This window comes from Micropterus salmoides, unplaced genomic scaffold, assembly GCF_014851395.1.
Source record: "Micropterus salmoides isolate LMB-PRFRI ecotype aquatic unplaced genomic scaffold, ASM1485139v1 Ms_hic_scaffold_8, whole genome shotgun sequence".
Taxonomy (NCBI): Eukaryota; Metazoa; Chordata; class Actinopteri; order Centrarchiformes; family Centrarchidae; genus Micropterus; species Micropterus salmoides.
The window spans coordinates 34,583,410-34,601,309 of record NW_024044570.1 but is presented as its reverse complement, the minus strand read 5'-3'; the positions used below and the strand labels follow the sequence as shown (position 1 = coordinate 34,601,309).

At 39.4% G+C, this 17,900-nt stretch overlaps 1 protein-coding gene across 1 annotated transcript; it reads right to left on the bottom strand.

Annotated features, from left to right (window-relative positions):
* Positions 1 to 3,494: 3,494 nt before the first annotated feature.
* chst6 (carbohydrate sulfotransferase 6) lies at positions 3,495 to 16,959 on the bottom strand. Its single transcript, XM_038705534.1, has 3 exons — positions 16,681 to 16,959; positions 13,515 to 13,816; positions 3,495 to 7,473 (listed from the first exon to the last, which is right to left on the bottom strand). Exon 3 carries the CDS (start codon positions 7,400 to 7,402, stop codon positions 6,200 to 6,202), a length of 1,203 nt encoding a protein of 400 aa, XP_038561462.1. The 5' UTR covers positions 7,403 to 7,473; positions 13,515 to 13,816; positions 16,681 to 16,959; the 3' UTR covers positions 3,495 to 6,199.
* Between the last annotated feature and the right edge of the window lie 941 nt (positions 16,960 to 17,900).

Below are 17,900 nucleotides of genomic sequence, written 5' to 3'. Positions count from 1 at the left end.
CTCACTATAGAAAAGCACTATTTAAATCTAATTTATTATTATTATTACTATTATTATGCAACCTTGTGTGACAATGAATGATAATAATGACAAATAAACAACCTTTTACCTTACCAATAAAAAGGCTGTTATGGTCTAATACTGTCTCACATCTTTAACTTATGTAACAGCTGACGTTAGAGTCTAGATCTTAGTACATTTGTTGTGTTTTCAACCCCAGAGTTTATTTTTATTATTATCAAGTGTCAATCGCTTTTATTGTTCATGTCCATACAGCATTTTTTATTTAATTTGCTGCATATTTCTGCATTTTCTGTGTTATCTGTTTGACGGGTTCAGAGTCCCTTTAGTGCTTTTATTTTGCAGGTACCATCACCACACTTCCGATCATGGTCTAGCTAATTCTGCTCGACTTGATTTAGCTTGTTGCCGATTAGCTCTGCGAGAGAACGTCAATCAGCGGCCGGTGAGCAGAAACTCCCGGCTGTCGCATTATCTGCGCGCTAGTAGCCGAGAGGAGGGATGGAGAAGAGAAGTTGTTGGCAATATTTAACTTAATTAATCGCCTCTAACTATTTAATGACATATCCATGTTGTTTTACAGAAATAAGGGCAGTGGGAGACGAGTGCCTGACTGCAGGAATCCCCTGTTCTTTCAGTCCTTTCACCGGCGTCAATTACAAAGGAAGTAGAACATCTGAGCACATTTCAAAATAAAGTCGTAATGCCATGCTGCAACGTTGCAATAATTAAATGTGTTTAAACAATGTACATTTCAAACACCTCATATCATTTACCACCATAGGCTAAGTAGGCTTCCAAATTATTATTTTTTAAAAACTATTTATATTTAGGGACCGTGAAGCTATAATGTGGGTGATGTATTAGCAATTATAACAAGTAGGCTATGCACTTAGTTTCCCAATACATTTCTAGCAATTTTCAAATTTACTTTCTGTTAAATAAAAAACAACACTGGGCTATGTCAAGTGGCTTTATACCATATTATAGACCTTTTTGGCAACCAAATGGAAAATAATGGCATGGTTTAGCTTATTTACTTCAAATTCCATTTGTTTTACATTGCTGCTTACATTTTTCAAAGAACATCATGTGCTTTTAGATTCATTTCTTGCCTTTATGGCAGACTTTGGTTTCCCTTAATTGCATTGTTGGTGAATTGAATGACATTCTGACTCCACATCAAACAAATTGTGGTCAAACTGTGATGGATTACTATTATTAAATATAGTCAAGTAAGCTTTAGTCTCTGCAAGTTTATTTGCATTACATTCCAAAATGAATTGCAACCAGTTTGGAAGCTTATTATATGGTATGTGCTTTTTGGAAGTGTTTGGCAATATAATACTATACGAAGAAAGCGTGTCAGTTCAGAAATGTGGGGTCGAGCTACCCTTTGTTCACGTAGGTGACAAGAGCAAAACACAAAGTACATTATACAGTACCTACAAAACATATTATCAGCAACCACCACAAGTGGGAGGTGGAGTCACTGTGTGGTCAATATTGACTCCAAAACATATTTTCTGAATTCTTCTCAAATTAAAGATATTTTTTCTGTAATATGTTAGGTTCTGAATTTGCTGATTTAATTTCTTCTAGTGTGTGTCTTTGTGATTTCAAGAATCATTGTTGGCATGTTCTCCCCTGCATTTGACAGTTTAGTTTTCTGTATACATTTGCATATAAAGTTATGGCACCAGCACCAGTGAAAATGAGCATGTCGACAAGGTCTTAGAGAATGCAAATAACTATAGCTACAATGCCTGTAATCACTTTTGTGCAGCTGCCAAAGTCCCAGAGAGATCCAGAAGAAGAATCACAGGATGTCTCACATCATGTTAAGTATTTAATCCTTCATGGACCTGTCCAACCTAGCTTTTATTTTGAAGGCAAAATCACCTATTTTCCTGTTTTAGCAACATGCCTGCCAACTGCACCTGCAGGAGCTTCTGTCTGCACACTGAACCTAAAGTGAAAAACAACACATATATATTGAAGACATAAATCTGAATTATTACTAGGGGTCCAAACAGCTATGCAACTTTTCTCTTGGCTTCACTTTCCAACAATTACTAAAGCAATATGTGCCAAAATAAAGACATTTTCACTTAACACCTTCCATGCGCAGTTATATGTGTATACTATTTTAGTATTTGCTGCTATTTTTCAACTTGTCAAATATCACATTATACATAAATCACTTTCTAGAATAAATTGTTCACATTATATTTCTAAAAATGAATTTTACATGACTGCCTGTGTTGATGGAAACCAGCTACCACTCCGTCAGAACTCCTGTTGTCCTTTAGATCTCTTTCAGTTGTATTTATTCTTTAGACAGTTTTGCCTGTCAGAACACACAGCTCTGTTAAACCAGCAGATCCTCATTATCAACAGCTACACCAGTTCCAGTTCCAGGAGTCAGTCCATGCTTTCCCACCATGTGGGTGTGTTACGCACATTTAAAACGTTCTGATTTTCAATTTGGAGACATTGATAAAGGTGTTATGCCAAAGTGCTGGCATTTCTTTTGTGTTTATTCAGACAGTATTTCCATGTTGAGCTGCAGTGGAGGATAGTAGTGGTGGTAGACTGTACGATTATTCATCTGAACCCTTTCAGACACCATCTTTGGGGGTCCAATGTGAGGCCCACATTACAGCCTGTTCTGACGTGAGGGTCCCATTATTTTCATGTTGCGAATTCAATATTATACCATGGCCACAAAAATACTGGATTGCGATTGGTTGAAAAAAACATTGAGTGATTCTTTTTTGTCTGTGCATGTTATCCAATAAAGATGGTTTCAAATCTTCAAAAGGAATATTATATTATTATATTATATTATATTATATTATATTATATTATATTATATTATGTTATATTATTTATATAGAAGATATCTGAATTATACATATACTACTTCTACTTGTAAAACAGTGGTTTGTATATGATATATACTTATTTTTTCCTGATCATTGTTTTGGGCATTTTTCATGATTCCTGATATAAATTTAGATCTTAATCTGAGTAGCTGAGTACAGTAACTAGTTACTATCATTTTCAAATATAGTGGAGTATAAAGTAGCATCATAGAAAAACTAAAGTAAAGTGCATGTACCTCAAAATTTACTTAATTACAGTACTTGTTGCTGTGTATTCTGTTCATATCATGTGTGTATTTATTTATATACAGTAAGTATTTTTAGATTTTTAGAGAGATCAATTAGTGTTCCTGTCTTGTACTACTATTACCCTCAGTTACATATCTAAAAGATATCTAGGGCATGCCTTTATAAATGTTATCTGTATGTACGTAAAAAAAAATGTTATATATAAGCATATGGAAGATCATACATTGATATATAGGCATTAGTCAATATTGTTGTAGGATATTGGTCATACATGTGTAATTCTACGAATTATATTTGGATGAAGATAATGTTTGTGAAAAGGGACATTCAAAGAAGTGTGAGTGTGGTTAAAACTTTATTTTAATGTAATACAAAACTAATGCATCGTTCCATACTAATTATATAAAACCTTTTTTTTACAGAATCCTTCTGCAATGACTATTGGTTTGTTAGATCAGAATAGACTTCCAATAAATATTAAGTGGAGATGCAAGACTGGACTCAGCCAATAGAGGGCGCCACAACATAAATTATGTACTGCTGAGAAATTCTTATTTTCTTCCAAACATTGTGAAGGCAGGTTTCTAACTAGCTTTCAGTTAAAGGCAACCAAATAAAAGTAGCCAAAGGTTACATGTACATATTTATTCCAGTCATTAGTGCTATATAGTTTCTGCTTCATAAGTCATCTTCACATAAATATAAGAACAGACTGGCAGGTCTGTCTGCTAAACAAGCATTGTCAACTGGCCCCTTATACAAACAGAACAGAAAGACATGGTTTGCCGCTCAATGGCGTGCCCAGCCTCTGCGTCAGGAGGAGGAAGCAGCTTTAAGGAAAATCATTCTCTAACAGGTTAAGTCTGTTACAGATACTTGGCGTTACATCAAGATTTCTATTTCTGTGACATGGCTCTGGTGAAAACACACTGTTCCATATCTTTCACATTGCAAAGGTACACATGTTCAAGCACTTCATGAAATCACTGACTTTTTGCAAAACATTCATTCATATCAGATAAGTATCAAACAAAGTTTGACAGGCGGGACCATAATACTCCATAATACAGAACTTTACAATATTTTAAATTATATTACAATATATTTTGCAGCTGAAAGAGTAGGCTGATTTGAAAGCAAACAAAAAGTAAGCAATTATTGCCTTACAGGTAAACACATTCAAAACTCCATTCAAATAGTACGTAATTTGTGGTAAATGGGATGAAACATGCATAGACACCAATGTGACCCTTAAAGGAGTGAAAGGAGCCCTAAAATCACTCAAGTGTGTTTTTCATTTTGTCATTACCACCAAGGACAATAAAAACTGTTGATTGCTGGTTATCTATAAATGCACAACCTTTTTCAACACCACAGAGCTGAACGGATATTGATTAATGCATATGGTGGCATACCTAACAGGTCAGCACGCAGTAAAACAGTCTGTCTACTGAGACAACACTGTACTCAGTGAACACCCAGTTCCATCTGCTCCATGTGTCTCATCTACAGCGATACTAACTCCTAATAAAGTTTACTGTGACTTCAATCGGGAGAGTAACTGTCTTCATGTTTATTCTACTTGGTATTCACACTCTCGGGTAGCTCACAGCGCCACTGCCCCCTAAAAATACGACGTCACGACGGAGTCAAACGGCAAAGACTCTTCATTTTCTTCAACTTTCCTATTGTGCACGGATTGATCTCACAAGTACCCATTCAACACAGTAGACATACTGTATGATGTTAAATTTGAATCTAATGCTTAATTTTGCTTAAAGTACCATTTCATCCCAGTCAGCATTTCTTATGGAATACAATACAGTAGCTGCAAACTGCTATCAGCTACTCATTAGCCAGCTGTGTCTGGTGAAGCCAAACAACAGCCAACACTTCAAAATGTCAAATGGCATTGTAACACACTAATGCTCTGGACATTCTTATATTTAACTCTGTACAGTAAAGTGAGGGGAAATGCATAATTCTCTGCGCCTTTGAATTAGCGCAGCTTTAAGTTTCTAAATTGGAAAAATTTGGAAAGAGTACACCTCTCTTTCATCGTCATTTGCCACTCATCGTTGATGTCTTGTATACTGACATTGTTTGGTCATGTAACATTGTACAAGGGGAAAGTAGACATGGTTTCAATCAGAACATTTGTGCTGCACATGCAAAATAAAATGAATGGCTCAAGTTTATGTTTATGTCAGAAACTGCCTTGATGCTTTGACATTTTTCTCTAAAATGAGGATTGATCATTTCTTAACAGAAAGCACTAAGAGAATCTGAATACTAACTATTAAGCTCATGATTTAACATTCTACTATTGACTACATGCTTTGATCCTTAATCACTGCCACACGTTCTCTATCCAAAACAATATTTATCTAGACTGACAAGATGCTCAGCATAATACAACTCAAATGTAGTGAATTCACATTAGTTCTCTGGTACACACTGACTGATGGCAGCACATCCACACGATATAAGTCCTCTCTGATACACACAGATGTCCAAAATGAGCCCACAGGATTCACAAACTGTGCACACAACGTAGAGAGCTATTTAACAGTGCTGGTCAAAAATACGTTACGTTTCCAACCAAATCGTTTGCATGCGTGGCCATGCAAATTAAGACTATCGCTGGTTCACAAACACAAATGAACATTGCCAAATTGCAAATACCTTTGAAAAGAGATGCCCCTCCCTCTGTAAGAAATATATTATGTATAACAGTGCTTCACCCTTAGACATCATGCCAGTGCTTCCTCAGTTTATGAATCAGTCTGTGGTAGCTCCCATTGAAGACTTACACAGCCCATAAATACTTGAGCTCTAGGATTTCTCTTCTGCACGTGCGAGAAGTAGTAATAAACACACTGTACTGACACTAATAGCTTGGGCCACAGCGTGTACCGAACAGAGGCAGTCGCCTACTGAACTGAATGTCCTGTACTGAATCGTCCGGCACATGTATCGTAAAGAATATAAACTTTAGTCCAATGTAGTCTCTTGGTGTTACTGTCTTTGTCACTCATGATTTAACTCTTACTTGGATCCTTTGTGTTAGCTGGCAACCAGCTGAACTGATACTGTTTTCGTGGCACTAGTAAATCTAATTCAAATCTCTTCTGTTCTTTTACATTGTTAACCATCCTGTACCCAAGCAATTTCATGGCCCCTTTACACACTTCCTGGACACGTTTGACCTTGCTGTATGACAACATGCTTCGCCAAGCCTCGGAGACAACAGCAGCATCTCGTGAAGTGATTTTAAAGGCCTCTGTCTTGGAGCCTTTGCCTTTTCCATGGGTCACCTTGTAGATCCATTCAGACAATTGTGATGTAATTTCCAGACCTACAAACTTATACAAGTCATTTATCTCCCCATGTGGGTCACGTACTATGTCCTCATAGCGGACCATTTTGTAGCGGTCTTTCAGAAATGGAGGAGGCTTCAGATGGGCCCTCTCATTGATGCGCACGTGGCTACGGCAGATCTCCTGCATGACTTGATACTGCACCTCGGCTGCTGGTACGTTTCTCTGGTTCAAGACGATGGCGTTATCATTCTCAAAGGCTTTGGCTGACGCCTCTCTAGACCGCACCACTGCCCGAGGGTCTCGTACCAGGTGGATGATGCGGAGATCTAGGCTAGGGTCCTGCAAGAGCGGGTAGAGGGATTCCAGCTCAAAGAATCGTACTTCTTTTAATACCACATGACTGTAAGTGCCACAGGCCTGCTGCACCTGCTTTAAACCCCTCGAATCACATTTCTTAAAGCACAGAGTCTGGTTACTGAACTGGTTGCGTGGCGTGAGAGGACAGGCCGGTGGTGAGCACAGAGCTCGACTGTGACTCCACATAAACAAGGAGGACACATTGTGCTGCTCTGGCAGGTAGGCATCCATCACTGAAAAGTCACACTGGAATACGCTCCGTAATACATCCCTCGTGGCCATTCGGAGCACCCGCGCACTGGGTTTGTTAAGTTTGGTCCACAGATGCCAAGCGGGCTCCATGAGATAGAAGACAGACGGGTGCTGACTGAACACCTGACCCAGGAAGGACGAGCCTGATCGCCACGACGACAGCAGCAGAACGTGAACTTTGCCATTGGAGGAGGCAGAGCTGCAGGGACCGAGACTGAGCTGGCTATACCAGCTATAGAACAGCACCACTACCGTCCCCTGCACAATCACCAGGAAAATCATGGTGGCGAGGTTCAAACTGCAGCGGGGCATGATGGCTCCGGCTCCACAGCTGGTCTCTGGTGCTTGATCGACTTGTGGACTCTGCCGTAGAAAAGACAGGTCTGAGGAAAATATAGAGAGAGAGACACAAAGAGAGAGAAAGTTAAACAGGAAATGACTGCAAATCTCCTTTTAGCAATTGTAATACAGTAGTGTGTGGAGTAATTCAGTATAATACAGATTAGATAGAAGATAATGGAAAAAAAAAACCCAGACCAATTAGGGGTTCAGTATCTGAAAGGGCAGTTGTGACCGGGAGGTCGGCCCGGACTGGCAGGCTAGAAGCTGGGTGTGGAAAGTAAACCGAGCAGTGCTTGCCCTCCCTCATTTATCACCACTGAGGTGCCCTTGAGCAAGGCCCATAACCCAAACTTAGCGGCCAGCAGACCAGGCTTTGGTTGTACTGGGCAGCTTCCAGGTGTGAATGTTATCAGGGCCTTCCTGCAAAACAGAGCCTTCCTCTCAGTGAGTGCTGTTCCAGAGCCTGGGTACCACAAATCAAAATCTCTTACCACAAATACTACAGACATTGCCTTCTACTTTTTATCTGTATGTCTGTACTTTTGAGTTTTCAATTAAATTAAACGAGGAAATTGTACTCATCCACAGGGCAATTAAAAAGTGGAAGGCACAGGGACAGACTGCAAGCACAGGCCTGCCTGAGTCAGGTGTGAAGAGTTCCTGAATGTATACTGGAGCCTGATGTGGAGACAAGTGATCAGTAAAATCTCAGTGAATTCAATCCCGTGCTTCACCAGCAGCAAATGAACAGTAAAGGTGTGGTGTTTGCTGGTTTTACAAAAGAGGCTTGCCACCGCCTTCCGCTCAATGGCGTGCCCAGCCTCTGCGTCAGGAGGAGGAAGCGGCTTTAAGGAAAATCATTCTCTAACAGGTTAAGTCTGTTACAGATACTCAGAGAATTGGCGTTACATCAAGATTTCTATTTCTGTGACATGGTTCGGAGTCAAAAATATTTTGACTCTAAGACATTTAACAGCTATCTGGCACCATTTCAATCTTTTTTGAAGATGAAAGGCAACTTGAAGCTCAGTCTGTAGAGCCAGGCACTGTGATTTTTTTTTATACCGCCTCTCTCTCCCCCAATTCCTGTAGCCCGTCTGAACTGGACACAAAACACAGGCCAATGGAGTCTAAAGACATTTTAAGTAGATGAGTAGGTAAGATATTATATTTTAAATAATTGATATACATTTTGAATTGCTTTTGGGTATGAAAAAGTATATGTGTAAATATTAATTTGGAACACGGATAGATTATTTATAAGAATTTGATTTGTGGACACGGGGGTGGGATTAAATACGTTTTTTTCTTCTTCCCACTATTTTTCAAATGTGTAAAGAAATTGGCAAGAGTTTCCATTTCCTCCTTGAGCAAGGCAGTATTTGCTTTGCTGTCATGTATCTGACAGCAAACTAAAATAAAAGAGCTCTATCTTTAGAAACCTTAGCCTGTCAACCATGCCCTTCTGCATTCTCTGCCATCTATCTCTGTGTGTATCTTTACCTCGGACGTCACCTGTTTGTAACTACAAGGATTGTATTTCCCGAAAAACAGACTCACTTACACAGAATTACTCAGAATGACCACAGAAAAGCAATGGCATTCCTAAAGTAGGCTAGGTCTATCTCAGAACATAAGCTATTTCCGACATCCCATCCCACTTCAGATGTGAATGTCACTTAGGGCTTGATTTGCAGGTAGTACTTGATAAGACAAAGAAAGTACACTTAGGACAAAGGAAGAGGTGACTAAGACACCCTTTCCTTATGCAATACGTATTATAAATAACTACTCTAGGTCTGACTCTGTTCTTCAGGTTGCAAAACCAAATACCTACATGACACCTGCTTTCATTTCGCAGTATCGAAACACACACCCCTTAAAGAATACTGCTGACATCCTGTTAAGTAAAGGAAGTTCATCAGTGAAAATGAAAAAGCTCTAGTCATCTACTGTATTGTGTGTGACACAAGAGGCCCCTTAAGTATGCAATTCAATTCTATTTATTTAACGCCAATTCATAACAGATCACGGGGCACTTTTCATATAGAGCAGGCCTCGTACCCTTTATAATATTATTTACACAGACCCAAGTATTCCTACTATGAGCAAGCACTTGGCGACAATGGAAAGGAAAGTGGTGTAATTTATTATTACTCGATAATGTGAATATATAGCTAAATGAATGTCAGGCATATTAACATGATAAAATACACATATTTTAAAGGAATTTTCAACCAAAATTTATATTTTTATGTATAAAGTATTCACCTATAATTCTTTTTGGAATAACAGGTCATCTGCTGTGCATCAGTTAGAAACAGCCACTGTGCACCATGTTTATTTCTAGGGAATGCACTTTGCTTTGATTATTGATTACCTCTAATTTAGCTATCTCTGTTAAATACAACTAAGATCTCTTTAAAATATCATACTGGCTGCCTAGTCTACTATTGTTGCCTGCATCTGTTATGTTGATACGGACATGTAACCAAACAGACCACTTGCTGTGATATGAAGGGCGCTGCATATGATTTGCCTTCTCCAATAGCACAGACAGACAATACAAAATGATCATTCCCAAAGCATCTATGAACATGGACTTTACAATGTAAAGAATTATAGTGGCAATTAAGGGAGAATGGCTCATTGTTGAATGAAGATGGGTAAGCCTACATACAGAGGAAGACTTGCGTGTCATGCATTAAACCCAACAGGATGGTTCACTCCACTCATATTTACTCTCTCCCTTCAAAAATAATTGTTCCCGCTAAGTGAAACCCAAGATCAGTTTCATCACAACACTCTGTTTAATGATTGATGATCACCGCCGGGCACTGCTATAAAACAATCATGTTTCTAATGTGCATTCGAGAAAAGAAAGCCATGCTCTGCACAACGAGAGGATTCTGTTAAAATATCAGAATCAATCCAGTGATCATCTGACTTACAATTAACATGCTATTTATGGAAAAAGTATTTCTTGTGAAAGGGTCATGCAGGCTTCTTTCCAACACAGCCACCAGTCATATAGTGACCAGTTTATAGATTTGAGATACATTAGTAGAACAACCAAAACTTAAATTAAAAAAGGTATTCGCCTGATTTTCAAATTTATTGGATCTGCCCAACTCATTAATATCTGACACACAGCTTGGATGACAGCTCATTTCGCTAAATGCAGCAAAATGCAGAGCAGGCTCCTCTGTAGCATGAACTCTGCTCTCTCCCCTGCCGTTAAATGGAGCTGATCGCTACACTGTGTATGTAAACATATTACCCAACGTGCTGTCGTGAGAGGAGGTTCTTCACCCCTGCAGCTTATGATGTGGATGCTTTCAACTTTATCACCTTACAATGGACAACTGTAGGTGAGCTGAGAAGAATGAGCCGAAAGGGGTGGGGGTGGGTTTAACGGGTCGATGACCTCTCTCTCATTTCAACAGTAAAAGGTGTCAATATGGGAGACTTGCCAGACAAAACAAGAACTTTCCACCACAGAGGAAAAATGGTCACACTAATGGAGCAACAGCAAAGATTAAAGACAATAAAATGACTCCTTATTTTATTTTAGCCGAAATCAAATAAATCACTGTCCAGACTGTCTTTTCTCCTCCCCTTCTTTCTGTTCTGTTCATATTCAAATGAAAAACAAACAACATTTAGCATGACATCATTATATACGCTGACCTTCACTCAGCACCCCCAGCTGTGACTGACTTCCAGCGTCCCTGTGAAAGGAGGCCGGGATTGTTTGGCACACTTTTCACTCTGCTGTATTTCTCAGCCATAATTTATATTAAAATATAAGGTCTCAGCAACAAATAAATTTGTATGTACGCAAATGTGTTCTAAAATTAGGGGATTGAAGTCATGATACGCCATTTGTGCCCACGGTTATTTTCCGGTCCTTTAAAGGTCACACATTTGCTTTGTTGATCCCTGTTGACTGAGGTGATCCATACAAGCGTACCATAATCTCTTGTGCTTATTGAACAAGCCCTGACATGAGCTCCTTACTTTCAGATCCTCGGGATACGAAGGTAAACACCCGACATCATGACAGACCCACAGCTCTCATCACACCACACCCAGCTTTAATTCATACATTTACTTAAAACCTTATTTTTTTGTAGTAGTAAGCCAGAAATAAAAGTTTCATCTTATCAGATCCTCTGATCTCCACACTTATACATGGACAACGTTACTGGAATACTCACATCATAGCTAGACGTGAATTACATTTCCTTGAAAGCGAGACTATATTGGATTGCTCAATAGTCTGCCCAGCAGGAGGAAGTGAATGTAAATTTAAATACATCTCACGATAGATGTTGCATGACACAATAGTGGAATCAGCTCCAACATTTATAAAGTACCACAGATATCCCTATGTACAAACATGAACATGACATGTAACACTGCCTAGTGTGGCATGTGGCCTATACCTGACTAATCTGAAATGCTAACATGATGTGGCATCAACAGTGTCACCGAGAAGGCAGATGCACCATAACAGGAATGCTGTGTGGGCTTTCAACAGACCACAGCTTAATGCAATATTTGCAGGAGGGTCCTCATGACAAAGGGGAGAACAACAAGCCTTTGCTTACATATTAGTACGCTGAGTGAGTGCGTGGATAACACACACGGACCTACCGCACAGACATCACGTGTATGAACTTATATGCTCGTACAAACACGACACTGCATGATCAGAACCACGTGCTGAGCACTGTCCACGTCTGTATCGGGCCTTCAATGCAGCAACACTAGCACTGGTAGTTTGGGGTTCCTCCACACAAGTGAGGTTGTAGGTTTGGAACAACAGATACTTCTTTTCTGTCTGTGAAAGAGACCAGAGAGTTGCCCCTCTGCTTTCTCCAGCTGTAACTTCAAGCTTTTCTTACTCTGCTTGTTTATGAGAATACAGTTGCCCAAAACCATACGCTGAAACAAGCTTTTCAGTGTTGTCTCAGAGTGTTGTGCAGCTGCATAAAACAGCCATGGGTATCTGTGGAAAGAGCACCGAGTCCAGAGGATAAATAAACTACACAGCCAGGCAGTCTTCTTCAACAACAACCTCAAACAGCTGCTCAACTGTCAACTCCTCTGGATGAAGGTTCCCTTCATTTCATTGTGCTAAAACACAATACAGACATTTCACAGTGATTTAAAAATCAGTTTGTTATCACGTAAATGTAAATATTCATGTCAATGTATTCAAGGTGGGTTAAAACCAAGGGCAACTGGATTTGGTTGAAGGTACTCAAAGATGTTTTCGCCTCTCATCCAAGAAGCTTCTTCAGTTCTGACTGACTGGCAGGACGTCTATCTTTTAGAAAAAGTATGAATAAAGATGTCAGCAGCTTAAATTTAAATGCATGTTTCATGCAACTATTCTATCAGCTTCAATGAAAAACAGTACAGTTAAAGTGTGGTAAAGTCCAGCTACCGGTTTTTCCTTTCAGTTTAATAGAAGCATGATGATACTGTTATCGTTCTGCCTTACTTCTGCTGTCAAAATGAATAATTCTGAGCAACTTGTGTTTAAAAACTGTCTCAATGAAGTTTTTTTTAACAGTACACCACTATAATATCAGAAAAATAATCCCATGAAAAATTGTGATCTTTCATTCAACCAAACTGCCCAGCCTTAAAGCCTATTCCCAACACAGAGACCCTGTCCTCCTGTCCTGCGTCTCTTACAAGTTAAGACACTGAGCCTCAAACTGGGACACAGCAGGTCTACGTGAGGGCAATTCAGAAAGGTCGCCAGCAAATGTGGAATTTGAATTTTAATCATTGAAATTGAAAGTCCTTTAAAAATATCTCAATGAGACCATGTGCCCACTGCCTATAAATGCCAAAAATTGATGTTATGTCTCTACACCGGGGTTAGCCAAGACACCGCTGAATAAACTTTGAAAGTAGGTCCGTGTCTGTATGCGTTTAGCTATCAAACAAACCGCTAACTTCCTGACGTGTCTGAATTTTGACGAACTAACTTGCTTGACCGAAGATGCGGGATGAGGAGCTACTTTATTTCATTCCTCCCTCGCATTTAGCAGAAATGTCTTACCTTTAACTTTGTTTTCGGTCGTGCTGCGTGTCGACAGAGCGCTCTCTGTCCCCCCACCCCGCGGTCCTTTCCTTTCCTCAGCTCCGTGCTCCGCCAGCAGCTGCTCGGCCCCCTCCACTGTCCGTTTGTGTACAAAGCGTTGTTTTGAGACGTGGCCAGAGGCTCTGCTGGGCTAACTGGCAGTGGGCTGGGCGGGGGCCGGTGGTCCGAGACAGAGGAGGGTGGTGGGTGGAGTGGACCAGGCTGGACCTGAGCCAGAGAACAGGGTCCAGGAGTCGCAGGAGGAGAGAGCGAGATATCCCCTGAGGTTCAAAGACAGAAAAAGGCTTATATTACAGAAGCAATTCCTAAACTCGACTGTGTCTTCACGTCCTACCAAGAACTGTGAACCCGATTCTTCAATCGGCACTTGTCGTCTGTCACGTCTGTTTCTGTTTAGAATGTCCACGAGACTGCCCGTATCCATGACAACGGCCCTCGCTTCTCCGGCTAGCTAGCTGTCGGCTCATGTAGAAAAGGCAGTTCAGTTTCAGCCACAGTTTCGCCTGGAAGTTCCGCGTTAATTCGCCCGATGGGAAACCCCTGGGCGAATTAACGCTTCAGTGAATAGCCTATACTTTCAACCCCTAACACTAAAGTAAGCCTACTATTTTATTCTATACATTGGTAGTATACTACCAATAGCGCTATAAATACACAGCAGTTTACTTTAACTTTATCAATATTACGTTAATAAGAGCAATCCGAGACAAAAATCTAATCCCTCATCTTTCTCTCTGAGTAGGCCTCTCCCTGGCTCAGCTTCCCCTGTGCTGGACCCTCTGCTTTTACTGATTGTACAGTTACATATGCACGAGAAGAAAATCAGTAGCCTAATAAATATGACAATAATGTAAAAATGTAGCCTACAAAACAACAGTGTTGGGAGGAAATTAACACGTTACAAAAGTACGTCAATTACAGTAATGTATTGCTTCTCGCTGTAACACAGTGATATAACGTATTCGTTAATATCATAGGCTACCCGTTACAATCTCAGTAACGCGCGTTACAACGCATTTTAAATTAAGTGTTTTGTTTTTTTAATAATTCACCAACACCGAGAAACATTTCGGCACCAGCAAAACAAATCCATGTAGCCTAAATGAGTAACGTTATTTCCTGTTGCGGGAATCCGATGGCCGAGAGAGAGAGATTGTAGGCAGGGTGCAAACTACGGCGGGGCTGGGCTCCACTGAACAAGACGGTAGCTCCCCTGATGGATCATGCGTAAATAGATCTCTAGAGGCTAGGTGTTTGTGCTTTAACGAATTACTTTCATGATCAGAGAGGCTGCTGTCAGTTCATCCTGGCCGATCCTGTAGGAGAGCTGGGAGATGATGACGTTATGCTGCTGTACCTCGTGCGTAAATGCGCACAGTGTCTTTCTTAATGGGGAGACGATTCATGGTATTTCATCCAAAAGACCCACCCGATATAACTCTGCACATCACTAGAACCCACCTATGCAGCACATCTTTCTATCAGGATAATGCGCCCATTAAAGCAGTGAAAGTAACTCAACGCAAAAGTAGTGTAGGCCTAAAGCATTAGGCTACAATTCAGAGACAGTAATATTGTAATATAACTAATTACTCCCAAATGACAGTAACTTGTAATCTATAATGTATTACATTTGTGAAGTAACTTGCCCAACACTCGATATTAGTTTAACAGGCCTACTGTCCTTCAAAACTAGATCTCAATAACTCTTAAAGAGTGTCCACTGAAAGTGTACTGACCATTTAAATTTAGTTGTGCTAAAAGATACTTCATCCAAATAGGCCTAAAACAAAGAAAGACAAATGCCTGATTATTATACTGTAGACCTATTTAATTTCAAAAAGTATGAACTGCCTTTTTGTTTTGTATCACATTCCCACTAGAATCATGTCAGGATGTGTGATTGTACAGCTAATTTTCATCTTCATATCCTATCCTCCAACTGTATTTCTTTGTAGTGTTTTGGCTTTATATCAGTTTTGATCCGTTACTGTAAAGGTCCATTAAGGAAGTTATAGTAAATTTCTGTCCCATTTAACTTTGTGGTCATGTGTATCTCAAAAGTAGACCAAGGCTTACCAAGGTTAATAAAAAACCCTTGTTTACACTGTGCGTCAGCTCAGTGATCAATGTGGCTGGGTTGCTTTGAAGAAGAACTGGTGTGACCAGGTTATTTGCTTTGTTGTCATATAATCATGTTCATCTTTAGGACAATCAATAGCAATTGTTTGACAACAGTAGGCCTATTATGCCCGATACACTGTTTAGAGACATTTCATCTAAGAGCGAAAAAATGTTGCTAAAAAAGGTAAAAGCAAAATTATAATAGACTACTGTCAGAGCTTGAAGTTGAAATGAGTTACTTCATAGCACTGCATTGCTTAACAACTTGGTTGCTGAAATGTAAAACTGGCAGAGTTGGACTTTGACCCGCATTACCAAATAATGCAAGTAAGTTAGAAAATATATGTAATTGATGATATGATATGGAATTAAAAACATGTGAGCAATACAGCATTTTAAAAAACTGGCACTCTGCTGTCCTCCAGAAAGTTTGACTCTCAGTTGACATTCGAGCTGGTCTTCTCAGGAGCTCACCAAGTCAAATATGTAAGTAAGATTGATTCCATAGTTACATGCGCACCACACAAGCAACACAAATCTTCAAAAATAAGTTTTTGAGAAGATGTTAGAAATCCTCCCCACTCTAGTGGTGAAAATTCCACCCAGCATGCGTCCATAATAAAAGCCTGAAAAAAGCTTTTAAAAACTATGATGATTGTATCTGTACTTGAAAGTATGAAGTGGAGTAGATTTGAAGAGAATATGAAGATTGTTTTACAATTGACTTTCAATTTTATTTTATTTATATGGGGTCGATTCATAACAGAAGTTATCTCGCTGCACTTTTCATAGAGCAGGTCTACAGTTTACTCTTTGTAGTGATAAAAAAAAAACTCCCTTTTTTTTCCTGAATGGCTTCTGTAGCTGAAAGTATATAGAAGTAGTAGCGAAGCAAAAAACATAAAAACACACAACAAACACAGAAGAGTATAAAGATTTGAATAATAGTGAAAACACTGAATCATCACACTAATTACAGGTGTGTTCTAGCCTCACTTACCTTGTGTTCTTGTGTAGCTTCCCTCAGATGTCACACCTCTACACAAGAAAGCAGTCTCCTACTGTCTACTGGCAGGTGTGCAACAGTCTCCACCTAGACTGAATGAAACAATGTATGCATGCCATTCTAATAAACATTTATCAACTGGTGTAAAACTATGTTGCCTAACGTAGTGTAGCAGGTTTGTTTGGTATTTCAGACTAAAGAAAATAAAGACATGCAGTGAAGTAGAGAAAAGTCTCTCCACCCACACAAAGGTTGACACACCGGATAGCAACCATTGTACTGGCACTGTTGCTCAAACCAGCCCTGTAATCTGTCATGGGAAAGCTCTGCTCGGTCCTGCTACCTACTGGAAACGAGTGTTATCACATCATCATATTGGATTGGTAGCAATCAAGATTGTATTAGGTGTGAAAACATCAGATTGGTGTATTTATATTAGCACACATACAACAGGCACTGGCTCTCATGTAGAATATTGCTGTTGTATAAAAATACATACAGAGCAACGCTACTATGAGCAATTCTGTGTCCATGGGTCAGCTTACACTAGTACTCATCTTTATTACAGGATGAAATTTTAAGGTTTGTACAAACTGAAAAACTTTGTTCAGAAGTATCAATTAATGTGTAAGTATTCCTTACTATTGCAATGCTGCTGAGACATTGCTGTTTAAGTGCCAGCATCATGCCTACTGCTGACAAATAATGATATATTAGGAAATATTTAGCATAAGGCATCGCGTGGTTAAAATTCCAGGTGTGGAATGCCTCTGAAGTGAAAGAAGAGAAAACACTTATAGATCATACTGACAGTTATGGAGGAAGTAATCACATTCTTTAGTGTAAAAATGCAGTGACAATACCACAATTTAAAAATACTCTGTTACAAATAAAAGTCTTGCATTCAAAATTCGACATGAGTAAAAGTACATAAGAATTACCAGCAAAATGTACTTATTTAATTATCAAAAGTATAAGTAGACATTTTAAGAATTGCCCATTTCAGAGTGTAAATCAATGGACCATAAACTGGGGGCTGTCCCTTCTTGGCGAGCTGCACTGGGCTGTGAAAATGGGAAACAATGGACTGTATATGAAGTGATATCCCTATTTACATTCTAACAGGTGGTGCTTTTAACATGACATCAGATGTTAGCATTATTAATTTATAACTAACATAAGCATAATTAACTAGTTACCGGCATTGGCAATGT